The following is a 27,893-nucleotide window of genomic DNA, read 5'->3' on the forward strand; positions in this document are numbered from 1 at the left end:
ATATTACGCAAGTATTAGTGATATTGTTATTATAAGCTCTAACGCAGACAAACTATTTATAGTGACGCCGTGATCACTTCCTGTGTGCCTATGTTGGCATCATCGACTGATGAGCTGCTTTCTTGCCTCGGAGCTCGTGGAAGTTTATTCTAGATCATAAATCATGCCTCTCACCTGGATGGTAGAAGGATGAGGACGTATTCCGACAAGTTGGAACACTTTGACAGCCAATTTAGACCCGGAAATGGCGAGAGAGACACGAAAAGACGCTTGGTCCCACCCCCTTTTTCCTAGTTAGGATAATGAGTCATTTTTCATCGAAATGGGAATATATGAACATCCTAGCTGTCGGCATCCTAATGACAGCAGACTTTGTACAGTAAGTCATGTTTTTTGGCTCTCATGAAGTCTGCAGTGAGTAATAATCAGTGTTGTTGTTGGGGGAAAATGTGTTTTTGAATTGAAAAAAATGATCAAAATATGTAAATATTACATCTAATTATAAATATGCCTGTTACTAAATTAAATATATACTTACAGTGTGTATATTATAACCTTAACCTCATGCGTGGACAGCACCTTTTAGCTCGTATTTCCAAAATTGTGTACACTACTGAATTTGAGTGTTATGCCGACATATGGACACGTATACTGCCATCTGGTGGTGTCAGAAGAGTATAACATACAATGGAATTTGGGGAAAAAAAGTGTAAAAATAAGAATTTGCATGTCACTACACATGAAGTACACGTTTGTGTACTTATGGACTAAGTACATCATATCAAAAGATGATTTTTAGTTTTTATTCCAATTAGGGTCAAATAAGCCCAAATAGCAAAGAGAAATAAAAAAAAAAGCATGTAAACAAACAGCTTAGGCCTTAAGGGGACTGCACTTCTTTGGGAATATGAAAGACATGACGACGGATGGATTTTTTTTTTTTAATGATTCTATATATTAAATAAACCTAAATCTATAAAGTCTGCTTACAGTGGAGCCAATGGGAGCTCCAATATTTTGCCCATAAAAACCTATAAATAACCATTCAAGAAGCGCCAACAATACTCCATTTACTCCATTTATTTAATTGTGAATGATTTGTCAAAAACTTCCTCCGCAGGTTAGATTCCTTTGAGACTGCGTTTACTTAATTACAAAGTAAACACATCGGCTTCCACACTACACTTCCACTAAGTTCATTATTCTGCCCTCGCTATTCAATTCCAGCGTGTGCAGCTAGTTAACAGCATGAAGAAACAGAATCTCCAGAAGTTTTGTCAGGGATTGATGTTCCTTATTTTGAATTATTGTCCTTCCTCAGTTTTATTCCTTTATTGTCTTTTTCATTTAGGATTGTAAGACTGAAAACGTAATCATAACATGTACATTACGAAAGAATAGCATCAATTGTATATTTTACATAAATAAAATAGAAGGGTTAGTGTTTATACATTTACACTACTACATATGTACATCAAACATTGCACACAATGTAACGGTATGTGACTCATCACAATTAAACCCGTAGCAATATTGCCCTCTACTGGTCAAATTTAGCGCTACAGGTATCAAATGAGCTCTGATCGCCCAGAGTTAACTCTTAGACAAAAAACAACACGGCCACAAACACAAAAGACATCACAAAGTCAGCAATTTCAATATAAAACTAAATATATTTATGCACAATATCTACTCACAAATGTTTGGTGATGAACCTTACATGTGTGGATTTATATCATTGTTGCTTCTTGTTTAGAACAGTGTCCGTCGCGTAAAAGGTCCGACGGGAAACAATAACTAGAGCTCTTGCTCGGGGCAGAACATTCTTACTTTGTTGTCCAGTCGTTGTTAATAATCCAATTTTTGCTATTTATTTAGATTTGTTTTCAGGGTTGAATGAGGAGTCTTCTTCTACTCACCCCACTGCTAAAACTGTGACATTTGCCTCGCTGTTGCCCCCTGTGGGCTGGCAGGAGTACTGCGTACATGGGCAACCCAGGTTTGAATGGTTTCATCAAGCCTATTTGGGTGATGTTCGGCGGGCCGGACGTAGCCTGCAGGCCACAAGTTGAATAGGTATGCCTTAGACCCTTGATCCAATATTACGGCACATACTAAATATATTGTGATATTTATCGTAATCGCAAGAGGCTGCGGTATCGCCCCTTCTTACCACTCCTCTTCTGACACCGAAGAGATAAATAAATGATAAATGGGTTGTACTTGTATAGCGCTTTTCTACCTTCAAGGTACTCAAAGCGCTTTGACACTACTTCCACATTTACCCATTCACACACACATTCACACACTGATGGAGGGAGCTGCCATGCAAGGCGCTAACCAGCACCCATCAGGAGCAAGGGTGAAGTGTCTTGCTCAGGACACAACGGACATGACGAGGTTGGTACTAGGTGGGGATTGAACCAGGGACCCTCGGGTCGCGCACGGCCATTCTTCCACTGCGCCACGCCGTCCCCTGAGTAGCTTGGGTTGCGTACAAGACAGAAGTAATGGCATACTTCATCACAGGTAGCCCATTCTTATCTTCCTTGTGCCTCTCCCATCTCCAGAGTCAGACACTGGGTCGTTCGCTGAGTATATACCATTTCTGACACCAATTTTCACAACACTCCGAAGAGTTGTGGTCTACCGTGTTCCTCAGCTATCTCCAGAGTCAGGCCATGTCTACACTAAGCCGGACAACCCCTTAAACGAATAATTATTTAGCCTAAGCCTCGTTCCAGCCACACTAAATCACCATTTAAGGTTCCCGTTCTCGGATAATTTTTTACGCGGGTAAGTGCGCCGTCTATTTCTTGAATCTCCGGCTCTTAGCTTTGTATGGACTCATTGATCGTTTACAAACTGAGTTCGGAGAGGAAGTGACATCAGAAAGAACGCGCCACAGCCAGCTTCATGACCACCCGTTCGGTAACTCGGCGGCAACCACTAGAAAGATGGAGGCGAGTCATCCAGAGATGCCCGTGTTTCTCCTTCTGCATGTACAGGCGCTTTTGGAAATCACACATCAATACCTTAAACGGGCGATTGCAGCTATTTCAGATACAACGCATATCAGACGGCAACATACACTATATTGCCAAAATTATTTGGCCTCCCATCCAAATGATCAGAATCAGGTGTCCTAATCACTTGGCCCGGCCACAGGTGTATAGAATCAAGCACTTAGGCATGGAGACTGTTTCTACAAACATTTGTGAAAGAATGGGCCGTTCTCAGTGATTTCCAGCGTGGAACTGTCATAGGATGCCACCTGTGCAACAAATCCAGTCGTGAAATTTCCTCGCTCCTAAATATTCCAAAGTCAACTGTCGGCTTTATTATAAGAAAATGGAAGAGTTTGGGAACAACAGCAACTCAGCCACGAAGTGGTAGGCCACGTAAATTAACAGAGAGCGGATGCTGAAGCGCATAGTGCAAAGAGGTTGCCGACTTTCTGCATAGTCAGTTGCGACAGAGCTCCAAACTTCATGTGACCTTCCAATTAGCCCACGTACAGTATGCAGTGAGCTTCATGGAATGGGTTTCCATGGCCGGGCAGCTGCATCTAAGCCATAAATCACCAAGTCCAATGCAAAGCGTGGGATGCAGTGGTGTAAAGCACGTCGCCACTGGACTCTAGAGCAGTGGAGACGCGTTCTCTGGACTGATGAGTCACACTTTTCCATCTGGCAATCTGATGGACCAGTCTGGGTTTGGAGGTTGCCAGGAGAACGCTACATTTCGGACTACATTGTGCTAAATGTGCAATTTGGTGGAGGAGGAATTGCGGTGTGGGGTTTGGTTTTCAGGAGTTGGGCTTGGTCCCTTAGTTCCAGTGAAAGGAACTTTGAATGCTCCAGGGTGTACATCCATGGGATGGCACTTCAAGTTCATATGTGAGTAAAGGCAGGCGGCCAAATACTTTTGGCAATATAGTGTAGCAATGTCTTAAACGGTGGCATTGTTGTGCATGGACACGGATAAGGTTAGGTGGGATTTACCCTGGATAACCTTAGTGTAGAAGGGGCCTCAGTCACATCGAGGTGACAATGTATACCTCGAATGACCGCACCACTAACCTAACCTAACTAACTATTGTTAAGTGATTTGAGTATTCAGTATGACCCTAGGAAGAATGATCCTAATACAGTCCAAAACTGTGGTGCTGATCCAAATTAAGGTAAGATCAAAGTGAAGAATTGAGGGATGGTTGTCAAAATGTAGCTTTTTTTCTAACCTGCACACATAGTCAGCCTCACAGATCCTCCTCTGCGTAACACAGCTGGGCTTCACCGCGCTTTCGTATGAGCAGCTGGGCACAACGGTCTGCCGTCGTCGTTCCGCGCAGGCCGTGTCCGTGCAGGGGCAAAAAAGCAGCTCGTGGGTGTAGTCCGCCGGGACGCGGTCAAAGAACCTGCGCAGGGCCTTGTTGCATTTGGCCCGGTTGCACAGACCGGATTTAGCTGTGGGTCTGATGCAGGCCGAGACGTAATCCGTGCGGAACTTCTGGCACAGGTCGTCCACGTTGCAAGCCTTGGCTGCGTCGAGACAGCGGTTCACCGTTGACATGCCGACATCTGAGTCTAAAGACAAAAACAAGACAGTTTGTGAAGAATGTTTCCATACTTTCTCTCCTGAAGATTTGTGAAATGTTGAAATTATTGTGTGAATGCTCCAAAGCATTCACACATATGGTTTTCTACACCAAAAGTCATCTGTTTATTATTCGACTTATACTTATTGTTATTCTTCTCCAGATTTTGGCACACTCTACTTTCCACATTTTTCACCCGATTAAAACTGTTCCAACTTCAAATTGTTCAGCCTGTTTGGGAATTACGGGCTTTTCCTTGACACATTCCGAAAATTCTCAGGTTTCCCGGTACATTTTTCCCATTCAAAATGAATTGGCCATTTTTCAAACTATCACCCTTTGCACATTTTTCAACCTATTCATACCATTCCACCTTCAACATATTTCACCTTTCTGGAAAGTCAAACTACCATTTTTCCAAGTTAAAAAAAAGTCAAGGATTTTCCAAACATTCCAGGATTTTCCAAAAATTCCAGGTTTTCCGGGACATTTTTCCCATTCAAAATGAATTGGCCATTTTTCAAACTTCCACCCTTTGCACATATTTCAACCTATTCATACCATTCCACCTTCAACATGTTTCACTTTTCTGGAAACTCAAACTACCATTTTTCCAAGTTAAAAAAAATTCAAGGATTTTCCAAACATTCCAGGATTTTCCAAAAATTCCAGGTTTTCCGGGACATTTTTCCCATTCAAAATGAATTGGCCATTTTTCAAACTTCCACCCTTTGCACATTTTTCAACCTATTCATAGTATTCCACCTTCAACATATTTCACTTTTCTGGGAACTCAAACTACCATTTTTCCAAGTTAAAAAAAAATTCAAGGATTTTCCAAACATTCCAGGATTTTCCAAAAATTCCAGGTTTTCCGGGACATTTTTCCCATTCAAAATGAATTGGCCATTTTTCAAACTTCCACCCTTTGCACATTTTTCAACCTATTCATACCATTCCACCTTCAACATATTTCACTTTTCTGGAAACTCAAACTACCATTTTTCCAAGTTAAAAAAAATTCCAGGATTTTCCATACATTCCAGGATTTTCCAAAAATTCCAGGTTTTCCGGGACATTTTTCCCATTCAAAATGAATTGGCCATTTTTCAAACTTCCACCCTTTGCACATTTTTCAACCTATTCATACCATTCCACCTTCAACATATTTCACTTTTCTGGAAACTCAAACTACCATTTTTCAAAGTTAAAAAAAATTCAAGGATTTTCCAAAAATTCCAGGATTTTCCAAAAATTCCAGGATTTTCCAAAAATTCCAGGATTTTCCAAAAATTCCAGGATTTTCCAAAAATTCCAGGTTTTCTGGGACATTTTTCCCATTCAAAATGAATTGGCCATTTTTCAAACTTCCACCCTTTGCACATTTTCAACCTATTCATACCATTCCACCTTCAACATATTTCACCTTTCTGGAAAGTCAAACTACCTTTTTTCCAAGTTCAAAAAAATTCAAGGATTTTCCAAAAATTCCAGGTTTTCCGGGACATTTTTCCCATTCAAAATGAATTGGCCATTTTTCAAGATTCCACCCTTTGCACATTTTTCAACCTATTCATACCATTCCACCTTCAACATATTTCATTTTTCTGGAAACTCAAACTACCATTTTTCCAAGTTAATAAAAATTCAAGGATTTTCCAAAAATTCCAGGTTTTCCGGGACACTTTCCCCATTCAAAATGAATTGGCCATTTTTCAAACGTCCACCCTTTGCACATATTTCAACCTATTCATACCATTCCACCTTCAACATATTTCACTTTTCTGGAAACTCAAACTACCATTTTTCCAAGTTAAAAAAATTCAAGGATTTTCCAAAAATGCCAGGATTTTCCAAAAATGCCAGGATTTTCCAAAAATTCCAGGATTTTCCAAAAATTCCAGGTTTTCCGGGACATCTGTCCCATTCAAAATGAATTGGCCATTTTTCAAACTTCCACCCTTTGCACATACAGATAAAAGCCAGTAAATTAGAATATTTTGAAAAACTTGATTTATTTCAGTAATTGCATTCAAAAGGTGTAACTTGTACATTATATTTATTCATTGCACACAGACTGATGCATTCAAATGTTTATTTCATTTAATTTTGATGATTTGAAGTGGCAACAAATGAAAATCCAAAATTCCGTGTGTCACAAAATTAGAATATTACTTAAGGCTCATATTTTTCATTTTCATACTTTTCAGTTGGCCAACATTTCTAAAAATCCCTTTTTTGTATTAGCCTTAAGTAATATTCTAATTTTGTGACACACGGAATTTTGGATTTTCATTTGTTGCCACTTCAAATCATCAAAATTAAATGAAATAAACATTTGAATGCATCAGTCTGTGTGCAATGAATAAATATAATGTACAAGTTACACCTTTTGAATGCAATTACTGAAATAAATCAAGTTTTTCAAAATATTCTAATTTACTGGCTTTTACCTGTATGTCAACCTATTCATACCATTCCACCTTCAACATGTTTCACTTTTCTGGAAACTCAAACTACAATTTTTCCAAGTTAAAAAAAAATTCCAGGATTTTCCAAAAATTCCAGGATTTTCCAAAAATTCCAGGATTTTCCAAAAATCCTGGTTTTCCAAAGCCCTATTTCCACCCTTATTTCTGGCGACAACTCCTTCCACATTTTTCAACCATTTCACCGCCAAAACATTCCTCTATGGGGCGGTATAGCTCGGTTGGTAGAGCGGCCGTGCCAGCAACTTCAGGGTTGCAGGTTCGATCCCCACTTCTGCCATCCAAGTCACTGCCGTTGTGTCCTTGGGCAAGACACTTTACCCACCTGCTCCCAGTGCCACCCACACTGGTTTAAAAAAATAAATAAAAATGTAACTTAGATAATGGGTTTCACAATGTAAAGCGCTTTGAGTCACTTGAGAAAAGCGCTATATAAATATAATTCACTTCACTTCAATTCACTTCTTAATTAGCACAAAGAACAAAAAGTTGTTTTTTTTAACTGGAAAAATTACCGATTTTCCGAAAATGTCAGGAATTCCGTAATACCATTTCTCAATTCAACATGTTACTACTTCAACATTTCTCGACCGATTTCAAAAATTTCAACACCAACCATTTCAACTCAATCCGACCATTCAGGTTTTTTACCATTTTCAAAAAAAAAAAAAATTCCAGATTTTCCCAAAATTCCCTAATACCATTTACTACTTCAACATTTCTTGCCCGATTTAAACAATTCCCTCACCAACCAATCCAGCTCATTCAGGACATTCATGCTCCTAATCAATTTTTTAAAAATCCTGCTTTTCCCAAAATTCCCAAATTTCCAAGAAGTTCCCATTAAAATATATGGGAAATGTTTCCAAGTTGCACAATTCCCACATTTTTCAACCTATTCAAACCGTTCCAACATTAAAGCATTCCACTCATCCTGGGCATTCAAACTAACACTTCCCCAAGTTCCAAACCAAATTCCGGTTTTCCTGGAAATGCAACTCTTCAACATTCAAACCATTCCAACTTTCAAACCATTTCTACATTCATCCTACATTCCATTAGCATTTCAGTTCAGCGTCATTTCCTCAACATTCAAACCATTCCAACATTCAAACTATTCTTACATTCATACTACATTATGTCAGCATTTCAGTTCAACTTCAGCATTGGAGCATTCACACGCAATTCCTTCAGGAATTGCCTCTTCTAGTTTTTAAATGTAGTTTTGTTTGCTGTGAAGGCACTAAATGAGCACTTTGGATTGGTCTCGGAACCATTATCTGTAGCACCATAGCCATCCAAGCTATATTTCAACAATTCCAAAGTTAAAAGTATACATTTTTATTTATCTCTGCGTTTCAAACCATTTGCATTTGTGAGCAACTGTTTGACAAAGATATCATTTTGGATTCAGGAATTCTGTTCAGATAAATGGCGACTCTTGTGTAGCTGCCTTCCGAACAAAAAGCTCTTGTCTTTGCCTCGGGCCAGCTGCCAGGAAACATCAAACCGCGCCCCAAAGGCTACAATAGTAAAAACATGAAAGTTAATGAAGGTCAACCGACTTGCCTGCTGTGATAGAGGCCAAGCGGACGTAGTCGTAATCCCTCTGCACCGTCTCGTAGGGATAACTCTCCACCAAGTTGAGGCCTGACACAGGAAAGGGGGACACAGGTGGTTCAAATCTGTTTTGCTGAAGGACTTGTAACCTTATCCATCAAAGACTGACCATGAATGATGGACTGGTGAAGGCTCCAGTAGATGCTTAGGCAGTTCTTCTCCTTTTTCATGCCCCTTTTGCACTGGCAGCCATGCAGAGGGCTCGACAGCAGGGCTGACACTGCATTGGCGCACTGGCTCCTGGCGCCAGGGCCCAGCTTCATACTGCCGTTGCCAGCTACGCACTGGCGCAGAGTGCGAAGGCGCGGACTGCAGGTGTCGTCGCTCGAACAGGAGTCTCCGGCCATCAAGCAGTCCCTGCCGGCCAGTATGACCTCAAACAGAGCTGGGATGGAGAAGTGAGTAAGCAAAAATTAGACCTGACTGTTGAGCAGAAAAAACAAGGTCTTTAAATGCACACGCTGTACTTGAACAAATCACATTTCTGAAAGTTCAGTGAGAATTTCCAATGACCCTTGGTATTCTTTATGATGGAAAAAAAGCCAAAGACTGAATTTCTTTGGTGTTATTACAAAGATCCACATTTGTAAGGCACACCAGACCGTGTCTTGAATAGGTTTGACAATAGAAGATTCAAAGCTGGGGACTTTGGGACAGCATGGCTGATCTGAGGTTTACAGCAGGTCTGCATTAGAGCGTCTGTGTGTGGAGATTGCACTACCTGTTGGATAATGTGAATTGTCCGTAGGTGTGAATGTGAGTGTGAATATTTCATTTGAAATAGGTGCCCCGGGATTAACTGGCGACCAGTCCAAGGCTCTGTCTACACTAAGGTGGATAACCACTTAACCCTTGTGTAATGTTCATATTGTTGTTACTCAGCCGGAGTTTGTGGGTCTGATGGACCCGTTGCATTTTGTGGCTTTTAATGCCTCACAATCAAACACTTTTATGTTAAAATACTGAACAGATGTTTACCTTATCCCAATAAACATCTGTTGAATATGAACATTGCACGGAAAATTTCTCTGCCAGTTTCTGCATCCCACAGGGATTATTTTTTTGTGTTTCTGCACCTGCGGTTCCCACACAAGGTTGCAACATTGTTTGTCAACACTGTCTGCTCTCATTTTCTCGCACATTTGACCCTCTGATGTTCTGTCCTCCTCCTGTCTAGGCCTGCTGTGTGTGTGTGTGTGTGTGTGTGTGTGTGTGTGTGTGTGTGTGTGTGTGTGTGTGTGTGTGTGTGTGTGTGTGTGTGTGTGTGTGTGTGTAATAGAAATGTGTAGGGGGGGTGTATGGTGTGTAGTCATTAAATATGTATTCTGATATATGTTCTTCACAGAAAATGAGCCAAAGTCAGTGAGTCTCAGTTTGAAAAGTCAATTAATTGTATCATTTTTCTTTTGATAAAAAATGAAAACGGGTCCCACAGACCCGAACACCACACAAATAATTATTTAGCCTAAGCCCTGTTTCAGCCACACTAAACTAACATTTAAGGTTCCCATCCTCGGACAATTTTTTTACACGGGTAAGTGCGCCGTGTATTTCTTGAATCTCCGGCTCTTAGCTTTGTATGGACTCTTTGATCGTTTACAAACTGAGTTTGGAGAGGAAGTGACGCCAGAAAGACCGCGGAAATAAATAAAGCGGTTTCGTAACTCGGAGCTAACCACTGGAAATATGAAGGCGAGTCATCCAGACATGCCCGTGTTTCTCCTTCCGTCTGTACAGACGCGTGTGGAAATCACACATGAATGCCTTAAGAGAAAGCGATTGCAGCTATTTGGGATACAACACTTCTCAGACGGCAAGAGAACAGAATCAGAATCAGAAGAGTTTTTGTTGCCATTGTTTGAGAACAAGTTCACAAGCTGGGAATTTTACTTGGCGCAATCGAGAACTTTCGAATGTCCGAGTCAGCTGTGATTCTACTTACCGAAAAACTTTGTCCATTTGTCGAAGGAGAGACAACAAGAATGTGCGCTCCCGTGGGAAGACCAACTACGGAAAACGGTGAATGCTTTTGGACTGGCAAAGCAGACTGTACCATTTATTGTCCGCCATGTATGTCGCGGACTCAACGTCTAGGTTCAGAGTATATAAAGTCACCAAAAAACGAATGGACAATGAAGGTGAAGGCAAAAAAGTGAGGAGTGTCCTCACCAGATATCTAGATCCTGAGATTGATTGTTGTAAAATGTTCTTTGTCACATTGTTTACTTTCAAATGTTAATAGAAGATTTGATTAATGTATGATTGCTCAGGTGTGATTCACTACAATAGGGCCCCACAGCATGCTGGATTCCAGTTACCGTATTTTTCGTAGTATAAGTCGCTCCGGAGTATAAGTCGCACCGGCCGAAAATGCATAATAAAGAAGGAAAAAAACTAGGGATGTCCGATAATGGCTTTTTGCCGATATCCGATATTCCGATATTGTCCAACTCTTTAATTACCGATACCGATTTCAACCGATATATGCAGTCGAGGAATTAACACATTTTTATGCCTAATTTGGACAACCAGGTATGGTGAAGATAAGGTACTTTTTAAAAAAAATTATCAAATAAGATAAATAAATTAAAAACATTTTCTTGAATAAAAAAGAAAGTAAAACAATATAAAAACAGTTACATAGAAACTAGTAATTAATGAAAATGAGTAAAATTAACTGTTAAAGGTTAGTACTATTAGTGGACCAGCAGCACGCACAATCATGTGTGCTTACGGACTGTATCCCTTGCAGACTGTATTGATATATATTGATATATAATGTAGGAACCAGAATATTAATAACAGAAAGAAACAACCCTTTTGTGTGAATGAGTGTAAATGGGGGAGGGAGGTTTTTTGGATTGGTGCACTAATTGCAAGTGTATCTTGTGTTTTTTATGTTGATTTAATAAAAAATAAATAAATAAATAAATAAAATAAAAAACCGATACCGATAATAAAAAAAACCCGATACCGATCATTTCCGATATTACATTTTAACGCATTTATCCCTAAAAAAACATAAATAAGTCGCACTGGAGTATAAGTCACATTTTTGGGGGAAATGTATTTGATAAAAGCCAACACCAAGAATAGACATTTGAAAGGCAATTTAAAATAAATAAAGAATAGTGAACAACAGGCTGAATAAGTGTACGTTATATGAGGCATAAATAACCAACTGAGAACGTGCCTGGTATGTTAACGTAACATATTATGGTAAGAGTCATTCAAATAACTATAACATATAGAACATGCTATACGTTTACCAAACAATCTGTCACTCCTAATCGCTAAATCCCATGAAATCTTATACGTCTAGTCTCTTACGTGAATGAGATAAATAATATTATTTGATATTTTACGCTAATGTGTTAATAATTTCACACATAAGTCGCTCCTGAGTATAAGTCGCACCCCCGGCCAAACTATGAAAAAAAACTGCGACTTATAGTCCGAAAAATACGGTAAATGAAATGCCACAACACTGGATATTGTTCAGATAAGTTAAATTTACGAACTTGCACACAAAGCAACACTGGAGGTGACTATGACGTGCACATTTTCCGGGCATGCATACTACGTCGCGTTGCGCCGGTGGACGGAGGGGAGGAGGGGGTCTTAAACGACCATTGTGTGTGTGTGTGGACACGGATAAGGTTAGGTGGGATTTACCCTGGATAACCTTATCCGGTAGTGTAAACGGGGCCTGAATTGTACCCGCCACTCACCCAAAGATGGCTGACATAGGCTCCTGCTTACCCGTGACCTTAAAGGGGAACATTATCACCAGACCTATGTAAGCGTCAATATATACCTTGATGTTGCAGAAAAAAGACCATATATTTTTTTAACCGATTTCAGAACTCTAAATGGGTGAATTTTGGCGAATTAAACGCCTTTCTAATATTCGCTCTCGGAGCGATGACGTCACAACGTGGCGTCACATCGGGAAGCAATCCGCCATTTTCTCAAACACCGAGTCAAATCAGCTCTGTTATTTTCCGTTTTTTCGACTGTTTTCCGTACCTTGGAGACATCATGCGTCGTCGGTGTGTTGTCGGAGGGTGTAACAACACGAACAGGGACGGATTCAAGTTGCACCAGTGGCCCAAAGATGCGAAAGTGGCAAGAAATTGAACGTTTGTTCCGCACACTTTACCGACGAAAGCTATGCTACGACAGAGATGGCAAGAATGTGTGGATATCCTGCAACACTCAAAGCAGATGCATTTCCAACGATAAAGTCAAAAAAATCTGCCGCCAGACCCCCATTGAATCTGCCAGAGTGTGTAAGCAATTCAGGGACAAAGGACCTCGGTAGCATGGCAAGCAATGGCGGCAGTTTGTTCCCGCAGACGAGCGAGCTAAACCCCCTGGATGTCTTGGCTCACACCGTCCCTTATGCCACCGAAGATGATCAAGAGAAGAATATCAACCCTAGCTTCCCTGGCCTGCTGACATCAACTCCAAAACTGGACAGATCAGCTTTCAGAAAAAGAGAGCGAATGAGGGTATGTCTACAGAATATATTAATTGATGAAAATTGGGCTGTCTGCACTCTCAAAGTGCATGTTGTTGCCAAATGTATTTCATATGCTGTAAACCTAGTTTATAGTTGTTAGTTACCTTTAATGCCAAACAAACACATACCAATCGTTGGTTAGAAGGCGATCGCCGAATTCGTCCTCGCTTGCTCCCGTGTCGCTGGCTGTTGTGTCGTTTTCGTCGGTTTTGCTTGCATACGGTTCAAACCGATATGGCTCAATAGCTTCAGTTTCTTCTTCAATTTCGTTTTCGCTACCTGCCTCCACACTACAACCATCCGTTTCTATACATGCGTAATCTGTTGAATCGCTTAAGCCGCTGAAATCCGAGTCTGAATCCGAGCTAATGTCGCTATAGCTTGCTGTTCTTTGCGCCATGTTTGTTTGTGTTGGCATCACTATGTGACGTCACAGGAAAATGGACGGGTGTATATAACGATGGTTAAAATCAGGCACTTCGAAGCTTTTTTGGGGGATATTGCGTGATGGGTAAAATTTTGAAAAAAACTTCTAAAAATAAAATAAGCCACTGGGAACTGATTAATGGTTTTAACCCTTCTGAAAATGTGATAATGTTACCCTTTAATGACGACATTTGGTCAAGAAAATGGATGTGAAGTTTAAAGAATGTGGTAGTTTGCTACACATGTCAGTTAGTGCTGCCTTGGGGCACAAGCTGCGATAAAAGCCATCCATCATGAATGCAAATGAGTAACTTGATTTGACATTTTCCAATAAGCTCATCTCAACGTGCCATTGACTTTGCCCAATTAACCGTGTCAGTAATCAATGTGTTCCGAGGCTCAGTTAAGTCTTTACTCTCTCTGGCACATAAATTACCGGCAAATTTGCGGATCAGTTAGCCGTGCACACCAACTAAATGGTCCACTCTGTGACAAATAAAATGGAAAATTAAATGTAATGAAGTTGACTGGACTGGACTGGACTGGAGACCTTACTACGTTCCTGCAAATCAGATAAAGAGGCTTCTTTTTAAAACGTCCTTCTATGATCTGTAAATTGACCATGATTGGATTAAACTGACTGCGTAAAAATACTTGAGTGACAAGCTCTTCTCTCTGCACTCATGGTAGGTCCTCGTCTTTCGAGTCCTGGTGCTCGCCGTCATGCTTTATGGATATTAGGCAGTGACCTTGATGGGCAGGCAAACGCTGGACTCTTCAAAATGTGATCCATGTTACTTATTTTGTGTTGTTTCTGAACACCAACTCAGGAGGTACTCACACCATTGCTGGACTTGGGCCCTACTTCCCTTCCCTCTCCTGGCTTTTGCTGGCCAGCACTCTTCCAACCATCCCTAAGGAGGGGAGTTGTACCAAACTGGAGCGTGGATCAGAGCACTCACCTTAGCCAAAGTTTTGGGGCCCAGGCAGGCCTTTTTTTTTAGATTTGGATTGGTTTAATGCAGGGGTCGGCAACCTAAAATGTTGAAAGAGCCATATTGGACCAAAAATATAAATATAAATGTTATAATGAAGGCCACACATGATGTAAGTGTCTATATTAGCTATATTAGCCTACTATCAAAGGCTGACACAAATTTTCGTTGACAGAAATGTTGTAATTTAATTTTTATTCTACACATTGGAAAACATTAATAACATGTAGGCTTTTCACAGGATGAGATAACTCCTGGAAATTACTGGCTCAGAATGGCCAAAGGTATGGATGTGTGTGTCCAAGTTAAAGGAAATGGCAGGCAGTCTTCTTCTAATGGATGTATTAGAATTTTTGCAAGCTGGGTAACGTTTGCTGTGGTCTGGAACAACATGGCACACAAACAACCATGAGAAATGCAGCCAATATTACATACAGATAATGTGTCATGAGACATGCAAATATACATTAAATAGACAGAGGACATAAGTAAAGGAAATTAAATGAGCGCAAATATACCTACAAACGAGGCATAAAGATGCAATATGGACTACAGCAGGGGTGCTCACACTTTTTCTGCAGGCGAGCTACTTTGCAATTGATCAAGTCGTGGGGATCTACCTCATTCCTATATATAATTTATATTTACTTATTTATGATATATATGTTTTTGTTAACAAGTTAAAGGTGTTTAATGATAATGCAAGCATGTTTAACACATATAGTTAATATTGTTAATAAATTAAAGGTGTTTAATGATAATACAAGCATGTTTAACACATATAGTTAATATTGTTAACAAGTTAAAGGTGTTTAAAGATAATACAAGCATGTTTAACACATATAGTTAATATTGTTAACAAGTTAAAGGTGTTTAAAGATAATACAAGCATGTTTAACACATATAGATTCCTTTCTTTCATGAAGACAAGAATATAAGTTGGTGTATTACCTGATTCTGATGACTTGCATTGATTGGAATCAGACAGTAGTGATGATAACGTCCGCATTTTCGAATGGAGGAGAAAAAAAAGTCCTCCTTCTGTCCAATACCACATGAAAGTGGTTGGTTTTTGGCATCTTATTTGTTCATACTCGTTTTTATACACTTTACAAGAAACACATTGTCTGCAAACTCCGTAGCTTGCTAGCTTGTGCACGCCAGCTTTCTGAGACTCTTATTTTGTTAGCGCAACTGCGCAACTGTGCAGTCGGTCTTTGGAGTTTTGACGACAGGTACGGCGCCAGAGTCTGTTGAAATAAAGTGTTTCTCGCCTTCCTGTCGGTAATTTTAATGAGCTGGCAGCAGCCAGCGTCATCTCAGAAGACCCTCGGGTGCCGTGAATGTCAATCAAGTGACGAAAGTGACGTCATAGTGAAGATTTATGATCGCTCATTTTTAGGACTATTTTTTTAATGCCTGGTTGGTGATCGACTGACACACCCTCCGCGATCGACCGGTAGCTCGCGATCGACGTAATGAGCACCCCTGTACTACAGCTAGCCTAAATAGCATGTTATCATGGATTAGCTTGCAGTCATGCACTGGCCAAATATGCCTGATTAGCACTCCACACAAGTCAATAACATCAACAAAGTTCACCTTTGTGCATTCACGCACAGCATAAAACATTTGGTGGACAAAATGAGACAAAGGAGTGGCATAAAACCTGTCTTTTTGTGGCAGCGTCGGAGAAAGTTGTACATGTAGACAAACTACGATGAGTTCAAGGATCGCTGAAATTAGTAGGACAAAACGGTTCTTTCTAAATACTCATCAGTAAAACATGTGTAAAATAAACAGTGGAATTTCTAAAAATTAGGAAGATTTTTTTGTCATGTTTGTTCTCCCACAGAAAATATATTAAAACAAAAACAAAATTTTTTCTTCATCTTTGACCATTTTTACACATCTCTGAAAAAGATAATTGTGGGAATGTCAGAGAATAAAAGAGTTATGGTTGAAAACAACAAAAGAAGCAATCACATTCCTAAATATAAACATCCCAATGACACTGCAAACTTGTATTTTTGGGGATCTCCATCAATTTAGTAACGTGTCATCAAAGAGTAAAAATGCATTTCTTTCAATATGCATCATAACAAAAAGGGTAATAGTAAAAAAAAAAATGGATAGATGTTGATAGTCCAACTCATACTGACTGGTACACACAAGCTATGGAGATGATATCAGTAGGAAAAAATGCATTTAGTTTAGATGATAATGAGTCATATATTGGAATATGGGATCCACTATTTAAATGTGTTTTAACTATTAAATGAACCTAAAATATGACTTATTTTATCTTTGTGGAAAATATTGGACACAATTTGATGTCAAGCTTATGAGATGTGATGCAAGTATAAGCCAGTGTGACACAATGTTTTTATTTATTTTATAAGTGGCCGTGATGACAATGTCAATGTGGGATTTCTAATCACTGCTATGTTGGAATTGTGGTTATTATTGATACTGTTGTTGATATTATTCATTTTTGTTTGACTACTTTTGGATTGTTTTGTGTCATGTTTGTGTGTCCTCTCAATTTCTCTGTTGATTGCTATTCTTAATGTTGCTTGGCCGGTTTTGGAATTGGAATTGTATTATTATGGTATTATTGGGTATTATTTTGTTGGATTGATTAATAAAAATTTTTTTAAAAAGAGGTCCAGGGAGCCATTAGGGCGGCGGTAAAAAGCCGCATGCGGCTCTAGAGCCACGGGTTGCTGACCCCCGGTCTACTGGGATAACTCTCTAGGACCCAATGCTCAGGACCCATAGTTCCCTGTGAACACACCTACATTAGCGGGCAACCTTTCAAATGATTTGAATAAAGAAACCGTTCTAATCAATGCATCAAAAGTGAAGGGGGCTCCTATAATAAAAAGCTGCTCATATAAAAAGCGTCCTCAAGTATGCTCTGTAAAAAGAGTGAAAGTACTGAAAACCTGATGAACTCCGCTTTCATAATGTCATCTCTAAAGGCACCGGGCATTAATATTAAAATACTGAGTGAATCCAAACTTTGGCAGCTATGAATCATCATCTCTCTGAATATGAAGTGTGTACTCCCCCACACCACTCCATTCTGAAATATTTGATTTTAGAGCACAAAGAGAGCTATTTGAGACATCAAAGACCCGCGAGTAGATTGATTTTGAGACAGCAAACTATTCAAAGTGAAGCGATGTCACTTGGCCTCCACTTCAAGCACAGGCTGCATTCTCTTTTCCCGAAAAAGCGTCATTTTAGCTTCAGAGTGCTGTCACACTTAAAGAGAAACGTGCCTAAAATGCTAAATAATTTGACCTGATATTCACTTACTTAACAGCACAGATAAGATCCACGATTACTTAAGGGTGTTTGGTTGAATCACAACATTTGGTACCTGCTTAAACCACAAATAAACAAAAGGTGAGTGCCCCTCAGAAAAGGCTATGCAGAACGAAACTAAAACTGAACTGGCTACAAAGTAAACAAAAACAGAATGCTGGACGACAGCAAAGACTTAAGCAAGGCAACTTTATTTGTATAGCACTTTTCATACACAAGGCAGACTCAAAGTGCTTCACAGACAACAAAGTGAAATGAAAGAAAATAAAAGCAAAATTCAAATGCAGACAATAAAAATAAAAACAGTGCGGACGTTAAAAGTTAAAAGATTTAGCTGAAAGCTCAGGTGAACATAAAAGTTTTCAGTCTAATTTTAAACTTACTGTGGAACAAAGACGGCGTCCACAATGTACATCCAAACATGACATGACAATCAACAATGTCCCCACAAAGAAGGATAAAAACAACCGACATATTCTTGATTGCTGAAACAAAGTAGATGCGGGAAATATCGCTCAAATGAAGACATGAAACTGCTACAGGAAAATACCAAAAAAAAGAGAAAAAAACACCAAAATAGGAGCGCAAGACAAGAACTAAAAGGCTACACAGGAAAACAGCAAAAAACTCAAAATAAGTCACGACGTGATGTGACCGGTCGTGACAGTACACCTCTTTGAGACAAGAGCTATAGTGATGCATGGTTGGTTAGGGTTTAAAGTCATATCCAACAATTGCGACAACGACTTTTTACTGTCAACTGAGTTTCGTTTTTTTTTTTTAATGATTTCTGCTGGTGGTGTTCCTCCAGATTTTTTTCAACTCAAAAAATGTGCCTTGACTCAAAAAAAGGTCTGAAAAACACTGCTCTAGGGCAGTGGTTCTCAAACTTTTTTCCACCAAGTACCACCTCAGAAAACACTGTGACAATACACACAGTTTGAATAGTAACACTGTGTTTGAATATAGGGAAATAAAACACTGTCCTTTAATCAAGTGATTCTTGGACGTACCACAGTTTCTGCTCCAGGGGACTTACTGTACAAGCTCATGTCTGTGTTGTAGACTCTACCCGGGTTCTTTTGTTGACACAGTCAAAGATCGGGTCCTCTGGAAGATTTCACAAGCATTTATTTAAAACGAGCCACAGCGTTGGTCTCACTCCCGCAAAAGCATTGTCGATTGCACACGTAAGCACCACGAGTGGGTGAATCCACAAACTCTTCACTCTTTAATAAGTCCACTGGGTCATAGAGTCATAGTTGTAGAGTCCATGGTCAAGTGTTCACTGGGGGTGAGACTTAGTCCAAGGCTATCAATGAAGGCATTTTTTTGTCAAAAGGATGTGTTGTGATTCAAATCATTATTTTTAAATTGAAATATATAAATATCTGAGGCTGGTTCCTTGTTTCAAGACTTTAACCTTTGTACCAGTCTTTAGCTATTGAAGACAGCTAGCGTTACATTCAGAGACATTGTTCTTTTCCAGGAATTAGACCAGGGGTGTCAAAAGTACGGCCCGAGGGCCATATCAGGCCCGCAAACAGGTTTTATACGTATAAAAAATAACCTGAAATTTTTGAATGAAAAAACAGTTGTTCTAAATGTGTCCACTAGATGTCGGAATAGCAATTCTTTGTATCTTTGAAGATGATGCTACATATGTGCAAAATAAACCGCATGTTAGTACATCAGTCGAGGGAAGTGATCAAACTACATAAATAACATCCTGTCATTTGATTTTAATTTAAAAAAAATTATCTTGATAGATTGAATTATAACACCAATGAGTTGACTGATGAACATTATCACATAATTTATTCAGAAAATATAAATAACGACAAATAAAGGTAGAATGCTATTAACCGCAACATGTAAGTGTAAAAAAACAATATTATGATTTGTACATTTTCAGTATGTGCTTGTTCTATTTTTAAACAAAGAAAATAATTTGACGTCTTTATTTTTAAGTTATCGTGCCGTGATTTTATCAGACCGGCCCACTTGGGAGTAGATTTTTCTCCATGTGGCCCCCCCAATCTAAAATGAGTTTGACACCCCTGGATTAGACGTTCCAAAACACACATCAATGTCTCCAAGACAATAACAGATAGTGAGAGCAATCAGGCCACACATCCTGCGTGTTCTTCACATTTACATGTGTGAATTTAAGTGTTTTTGTGCTATAATACTGCAATGTCTGAAAAATTTGACCAAGATTGGCTGGCAAACATGGCGGCCATAAAGCAAAACATCTACGCGGGGGCATGACTCGTACTTATCAGCTAATTTTAAAAACTTTAAATGTGTTGTCTGTCTCGTTTTTTGTCAAGTGGTTTGTTTGCTTTAAATCTCCCGAGGCAAATATGAAATAAGTTAAAAGGTTGAACCCAGCCTACCTTCTGACCAGTGTTGGGACTAACGCGTTACAAAGTAACGCGTTACTGTAACGCCGTTAGTTTCGGCGGTAACTAGTAATCTAACGCGTTATTTTTTATATTCAGTAACTCAGTTACCGTTACTACATGATGCGTTACTGCGTTATTTTACGTTACTTTTTATGTAGTATAAAGTGTGTTTTATCGGAGCGCTGCTCTGTTATCGTTCTGATTCTTCTTGTGTCACAAGCCGGAGAAGAGAGACGTGCGCTCTGTGTGTGTGAGTGTGGAGGGAGGAGAGGGAGGGAGGGGAGGGGGGCGTGTCTGATCATGGCGGAGCCAGAAGTCGAGTTTGCTAACATGGAGATATTTTCACTACTTTTCTTTTGTCGAGCACAAAGAAAAGAACATTTTAGTTAAATGTAAATTGTGCTTTGGATCAAATATCCCATCTACTGCCCAAAACAGCAATTCAAATCTGCTGAAACAAGCTACATAGCAACATGCTTCGACGAAGCTAGTAAAGAGAGACAGAGACTCTGATGCCACTTCACCTCCAACATTTAAGGATAAACTTTGCCTCTTCTCATCATTCACCGCTGAAGGTACACACTCTGTCACTCTAATTGTTCATGTGTGCGAGCAAACGCAAAAACTCCCTGAGCATGAGTGGAGCCCATGTGAGCAACATCACACGTGCACACTGTGGCTACACCAGCAGCACACCTGTCCCAAACCTCACTAAATAACAAGTTCAATCTCCATCCATCCATCCATTTTTACTACCGCTTGTCTCTTTCGGGGTCGCAGGAGCCTATCTCAGCTGCATTCGGGCTGAAGGCAGGGTACACCCTGGACAAGTCCTCCCCTCATCACAGGGCCAACACAGATACACAGACAACATTCTCTTATTATTATAATCAAATGACAGCAGTCATTTCCATTTCTAATATAAGTGTTTAGGCCCACTTACAATGACAATAACAACAAATATTGTTTTTCATGAACTGTGTACTTGTATTGTTTGTCTGGGTGGAGGTCCTGCTTTGGAAATAGTTTGTACCCCTTTCATTTAGTTCCCATTAAAACATTCACATGTTGCACAATGAGATGTAAGCAGGGGATCATGTGTACATTCCTGCAACTTCCTGTTTGTAAAAAATATATTTTTATTAGTATTTATTTAATATACTAACAGCATTTAATAATTAATATTTATAAATTAAGATTCCTAATAAATGACACTAGAATAAGCACACATTTGATTGGTAAATCATAGTGTAACGACTTGGAATTACACTTTATGTGTGGTGTTGGAGTTGTCTGACTTTTTGTGTGGCTGTAAACTCATCACTGGCTAAGTGCCATATGTGCAAGTGTTGGCACACGTGAGAAAGAGCGAGTGGCTGCTGTTGATATAACAAAGTAGCTTTTGGTCTGGTTTGTACTGCAGAAAATTACCACTTTTGCTAGATATCTTTTTTTTTTACTAATGTTTTGGTGATGTGTTTATGGCCGACAATAAAGAGTTTTGCTCAGTAAAGAAAATGCCTGGTTAGGCTTTGTGTATGTAGTGTGTGCCTTTCTTGGTTTACATCTATGCTGTTATTATGCTGTTTGTTACTTATGTACGTTATGTTGCAGCTATTTAAAATAGTTTTGTCAATTTGTTCTGGCCAGAAACAAATTGGCCTTTGTAACATATCTTTGTCTTTGTGTGTTGTATGTAGAGCACATTGCTTAGCAGAGTTCAGTGATGCAAATGCATGTCAAGTTGATCAACAGATTGTATTATTCTCCAGTGCAATAACAGTACTGAAATGAAGGCTAAAAGGGCATTAATGGGAGCTTTAAAAAAAAAAAAGAAGAAAAAAATAAGTAACTAAATAGTTACTTTTCACAGTAACGCATTACTTTTTGGTGTAAGTAACTGAGTTAGTAACTGAGTTACTTTTGAAATGAAGTAACTAGTAACTGTAACTAGTTACTGCTCTGCAGTAACTAACCCAACACTGCTTCTGACAAAATACACTATATTGCCAAAAGTATTTGGCCACCCATCCAAATGATGAGAATCAGGTGTCCTAATCACTTGGCCCGGCCACAGGTGTATAAAATCAAGCACTTAGGCATGGAGACTGTTTCTACAAACATTTGTGAAAGAATGGGCCGCTCTCAGTGATTTCCAGCATGGAACTGTCATAGGATGCCACCTGTGCCACAAATCCAGTCGTGAAAATTCCTCGCTCCTAAATATTCCAAAGTCAACTGTCGGCTTTATAATAAGAAAATAGAAGAGGTTGGGAACAACAGCAACTCAGCCACTAAGTGGTAGACCACGTAAACTGACACAGAGGGGTCAGCGGATGCTGAAGCGCATAGTGCAAAGACTTTCTGCACAGTCAGTTGCTACAGAGCTCCAAACTCTAATGTGACCTTCCAATTAGCCCACGCATAATATGCAGAGAGCTTCATGGAATGGGTTTCCATGGCCGAGCAGCTGCATCTAAGCCATACATCACCAAGTCCAATGCAAAGCGTGGGATGCAGTGGTGTAAAGCACGTCGCCACTGGACTCTAGAGCAGTGGAGACGTGTTCTCTGGATTGATGAATCACGCATTTAAATTATGCAATCCTATGGACCAGTCTGGGTTTGGAGGTTGCCAGAAGAACGGTACATTTCGGACTGCATTGTGCCGAGTGTGAAATTTGGTGGAGGAGGAATTATGGTGTGGGGTTGTTTTTCAGGAGTTGGGCATGGCCCCTTAGTTCCAGTGAAAGGAACTTTGAATGCTCCAGGATGCCAACACTTTTTGGACAATTCCACGCTCCCAACCTTGTGGGAACAGTTTGGAGCCGGCCCCCTGACTGTCCTGACAAAGCAAGGTCCATAAAGACATGGATGACAGAGTCTGGTGTGGATGAACTTGACTGGCCTGCACAGAGTCCTGACCTGAACCCGATAGAACTCCTTTGGGATGAATTAGAACGGAGACTGAGAGCCAGGCCTTCTCGACCAACATCAGTGTGTGACCTCACCAATGTGCTTCTGGAAGAATGGTGGAAAATTCCTATAAACACACTCCACAACCTTCGCAGAAGAGTTGAAGCTGTAATAGCTGCAAAAGGTGGACGGACATCATATTGAACCCTATGGGTTAGGAATGGGATGGCACTACAAGTTCATATGTGAGTCAAGGCAGGTGGCCAAATACTTTTGGCGTGTCGTCCCAATTGAGCGTGACACAAACGTGCAAGGAAATGAACTTGCTAATTTGATCAGACCTTGTCTCGGGACACATGCAGACATGATCTCCCCTGCAGCCGGATGGCGTGGTCGAGCAACACGGGCACAAATGCCAAGTGGCACAGCAGCAGACGAGCTGATGTTGTGCCGCTTGTGCTTCAGAGGAGACAGGAAATGAGATCAAGGAAGCCTCCTCCGACCTGCAGATCATTGGAAGCGTATCAAATGTCAAGAGTGTATGTAGGAGTGCACAGCGGCTTGCACAGATTGTCGTTCCTTCACTAAGCCCCAAACAGATCATCTATTCCGCATTCATCGTAATGTTTTGTCAGTCTGTCTTCAACATCAGAATCAAAGACGCAAACAAGCGACCACAGAACAATACAGCCTTGATTAGGGATGGGAATTGATAAGATTTTACTAGAGATGTCCGATAATGGCTTTTTTGCCGATATCCGATATTCTGATATTGTCCAACTCTTAAGTACCGATTCCGATATCAACCGATACCGATATATACAGTCGTGGAATTAACACATTATTATGCCTAATTTTGTTGTGATGCCCCGCTGGATGCATTAAACAATGTAACTTTACCATGAATTGATTAACGTGGACCCCGACTTAAACAAGTTGAAGAACTTATTCGGGTGTTGCCATTTAGTGGTCAATTGTACGGAATATGTACTGTACTGTGCAATCTACTAATACAAGTTTCAATCAATCAATCAAACAAAAACAAGGTTTTCCAAAATAAGAGAACAACTTTAACTCAAGTTATGGAAAAAAGTGCCAACATGGCACTGCCATATTTATTATTGAAGTCACAAAGTGCATTATTTTTTTTAACATGCCTCAAAACAGCAGCTTGGAATTTGGGACATGCTCTCCCTGAGATAATCCTGATACCCACTACGACGAGGGATGATCGATAATGGCTTTTTGCCAATATTCCGATATTGTCCAACTCTTTAATTACCGATACCGATATATACAGTCGTGGAATTAACACATTATTATGCCTAATTTGGACAACCAGGTATGGTGAAGATAAGGTACTTTAAAAAAAAATTAATACAATAAAATAAGATGAATAAATTAAAAACATTTTCTTGAATAAAAAAGAAAGTAAAACAATATAAAAACAGTTACATAGAAACTAGTAATTAATGAAAATGAGTAAAATTAACTGTTAAAGGCTTGTACTATTAGTGGACCAGCAGCACGCACAATCATGTGTGCTTACGGATCCCTTGCAGACTGTATTGATATATATTGATATATAATGTAGGAACCAGAATATTAATAACAGAAAGAAACAACCCTTTTGTGTGAATGAGTGTGAATGGGGGAGGGAGGTTTTGTGGGTTGGTGCACTAATTGTAAGTGTATCTTGTGTTTTTTATGTTGATTTAATAAAAAATAAATAAATAAAAAAATTTTAAAAAACGATACCGATAATTTCCGATATTAAATTTTAACGCATTTATCGGCCGATAATATGGGAAATACTATACTTTGACTTTCACAAAGTGCATTATTTAAAAACATTTTTTAAACATGCCTCAAAACAACAGCTACAAAAACAATGAAAGCACACAGCTTCAGTCCAGAGTATACTAGAGTATACTTGCCAACTTTTAGACCTCCGAATTCAGGATATGGGGGGGCGGCAGGGTTGAGATGGGGGGGGGGGGGGGGCTTGGTGGTAGCGGGGGGTGTATATTGTAGCGTCCTGGAAGAGTTAGTGCTGCAAGGGGTTCTGGGTATTTGTTCTGTTGTGTTTATGTTGTGTTACGGTGCGGATGTTCTCCCGAAATGTGTTTGTCATTCTTGTTTGGTGTGGGTTCACAGTGTGGCGCATGTTTGTAACAGTGCTAAAGTTGTTTATACGGCCACCCTCAGTGTTACCTGTATGGCTGTTGACCAAGTATGCCTTGCATTCACTTGTGTGTGTGTGTAAAAGCCGCATGTATTATGTGACTGGGACGGCACGCTGTTTGTATGGAGGAAAAGCGGACGTGACGACAGGTTGTAGAGGACACTAAAGGCAGTGCCTTTAAGGCACGCCCCCAATAATGTTGTCCGGGTGGAAATCGGGAGAATTTCGGGAGAATGGTTACTCAGGGAGATTTTCGGGAGAGGCACTGAAATTCGGGAGTCTCTTGGAAAAATCGGGAGGTTGAAACTGATACCGATAATTTTTTATATTACATTTTAAAATATTTATTGGACATCTCTAGATTTTACCTGGTTCCAATTCCACTTTCCATTCTGCTTAACGATTCGGTTTCTTCACGGTTCTCGTATCAATTCTTATTTGCAAAAAAAAATTGAAAGAAAGATGTATTAGCCTCAATTTAGTTGAGTTTAGAGGTAACATGACCTTACAAAGCCGACAGTGAGGTCTCAAGAGACACACACGTAGCATAGAAGAACCAAAAATAACTTTTTTGTAAATAAATATAAGAAATGGATATTCTTCTGTAGAAATTAATCATGTGCAAATGACACTGGAATGTGACATTCAGTAACTTGTGATATTAACTTATTACATGCGAAGTTAGATATGTCAAGCCTTCTTTTGATTTAATTTTGATGATTATGGCTTACAGCAGGGGTGTCAAACTCATTTCAGCTCAGATAAAGGTGGCGTTATAACACTGACGATAAAGGTGAAGTTACAACACTGAAACGCCCTAAGGAAGAGGTGCTTTAAGACATGGCTAACTAGCTAGCGGCTAATGTCCAGCCGTAGTCTGCAGTGTTGTAGCTACTTCTAAATCACTAATCCTCGCCTCCATGGCGACAAATAAAGTAAGTTTCTTGCAAGTATCATCCCTGCAGGACGAGGAATAGCTAAACATGCTTCACTACACACCGTAGCTCACCGGCGTCGCAACGTAAACAAACGCCATACCATGTACAAGAGCGTATCTGGTCGATACTACTATGATTACATCTATATTTTTTTAGCATCACAATATCTTTTTACGTTTTTTTATTTATTTATATTATGTTTATAAACACAGGAAATATGTATCAAGTCTTTGCTGTCGTCCAGCATTCTGTTTTTGTTTACTTTGTAGCCAGTTCAGTTTTAGTTTTGTTCTGCATAGCCTTTAGGGGCACTTACCTTTTGTTTATTTGTGGTTTAAGCAGGTATCATCCAAAACTAATGTAAAGCACCCACACGACAGAAGAATAAGTGATTATTACATTTTAATATAAGTGTAGTTATAACATGTTAAAAGAGAAAGTAAGCAGATATTAACAGTAAAAGAACAAGTAGATTAATCATTCATTTTCTACCACTTGTCCTTAATAATGTTGACAAAATAATAGGTAGATAAATGACACAATATGTTACTGCATATGTCATCAGCTAAATTAGGAGCCTTTGTTTGTTTACTTACTAATAAAAGACAAGTTGTCTTGTATGTTCACTATTTTATTTAAGGACAAACTTGCAATGAGACACATATGTTTAAAGTACCCTAAGAAAATGTGAGCAAATCTGCTGGGTCAAAAGTATAAATACAGCAATGCTAATATTTGGTTAAATGAAGTGAATTATATTTATATAGCGCTTTTCTCTAGTGACTCAAAGCGCAGGTGGGTAAAGTGTCTTGCCCAAGGACACAACAGCAGTGACTAGGATGGCGGAAGCGGGGATCGAACCTGGAACCCTCAAGTTGCTGGCACGGCCACTCTATCATTCGAGCTATGCATGTCCCTTGGCAAGTTTCATTGCAATAATGCGCTTTTCTGCTTGAATTTTTGACCACTCCTCTTGACAAAATTGGTGCAGTTCAGCTAAATTTTTGGTTTTCTGACACGGACTTGTTTCTTCAGCATTGTCCACACGTTTAAGTCAGGACTTTGGGAAGGCGATTCTAAAACCTTAATTCTAGCCTGATTTAGCCATTCTGTTATCACTTTTGACGTGTGTTTGGGGTCATTGTCCTGTTGGAACACACAACTGCGCCCAAGACCCAACCTCCGGGCTGATGATTTTAGGTTGTCCTGAAGAATTTGGAGGTAATCCTCCTTTTTCATTGTCTTTTTTTGATTTGATTGATTGAGACTTTTATTAGTAGATTGCACAGTACAGTACATATTCCGTACAATTGACCACAAAATGGTAACACCCGAATACGTTTTTCAACTTGTTTAAATCGTCATCATAATGCAGTCCCATTTACTCTCTGTAAAGCACCAGTTCCATTGGCAGCAAAACAGGCCCAGAGCATAATACTACCACCACCATGCTTGACGGTAG

General features: G+C 39.6%; 1 protein-coding gene across 2 annotated transcripts in view; it reads right to left on the reverse strand.

Moving 5' to 3' along the window:
* Positions 1-27,893, reverse strand: part of gfra4b (GDNF family receptor alpha 4b) — a 133,925-nt gene that overhangs the window by 40,480 nt on the left and 65,552 nt on the right. For both annotated transcript variants that reach the window (XM_061976733.1, XM_061976734.1), the window contains exons 2-4: positions 8,816-9,091; positions 8,656-8,736; positions 4,241-4,586 (exon numbers count right to left, since the gene is read on the reverse strand). In XM_061976733.1, the coding sequence (XP_061832717.1) occupies positions 4,241-4,586; positions 8,656-8,736; positions 8,816-9,091 (703 nt within the window). The remainder of the gene's footprint in view (positions 1-4,240; positions 4,587-8,655; positions 8,737-8,815; positions 9,092-27,893) is intronic.

Source organism: Nerophis lumbriciformis, linkage group LG16, assembly GCF_033978685.3.
Source record: "Nerophis lumbriciformis linkage group LG16, RoL_Nlum_v2.1, whole genome shotgun sequence".
Classification (NCBI taxonomy): Eukaryota; Metazoa; Chordata; class Actinopteri; order Syngnathiformes; family Syngnathidae; genus Nerophis; species Nerophis lumbriciformis.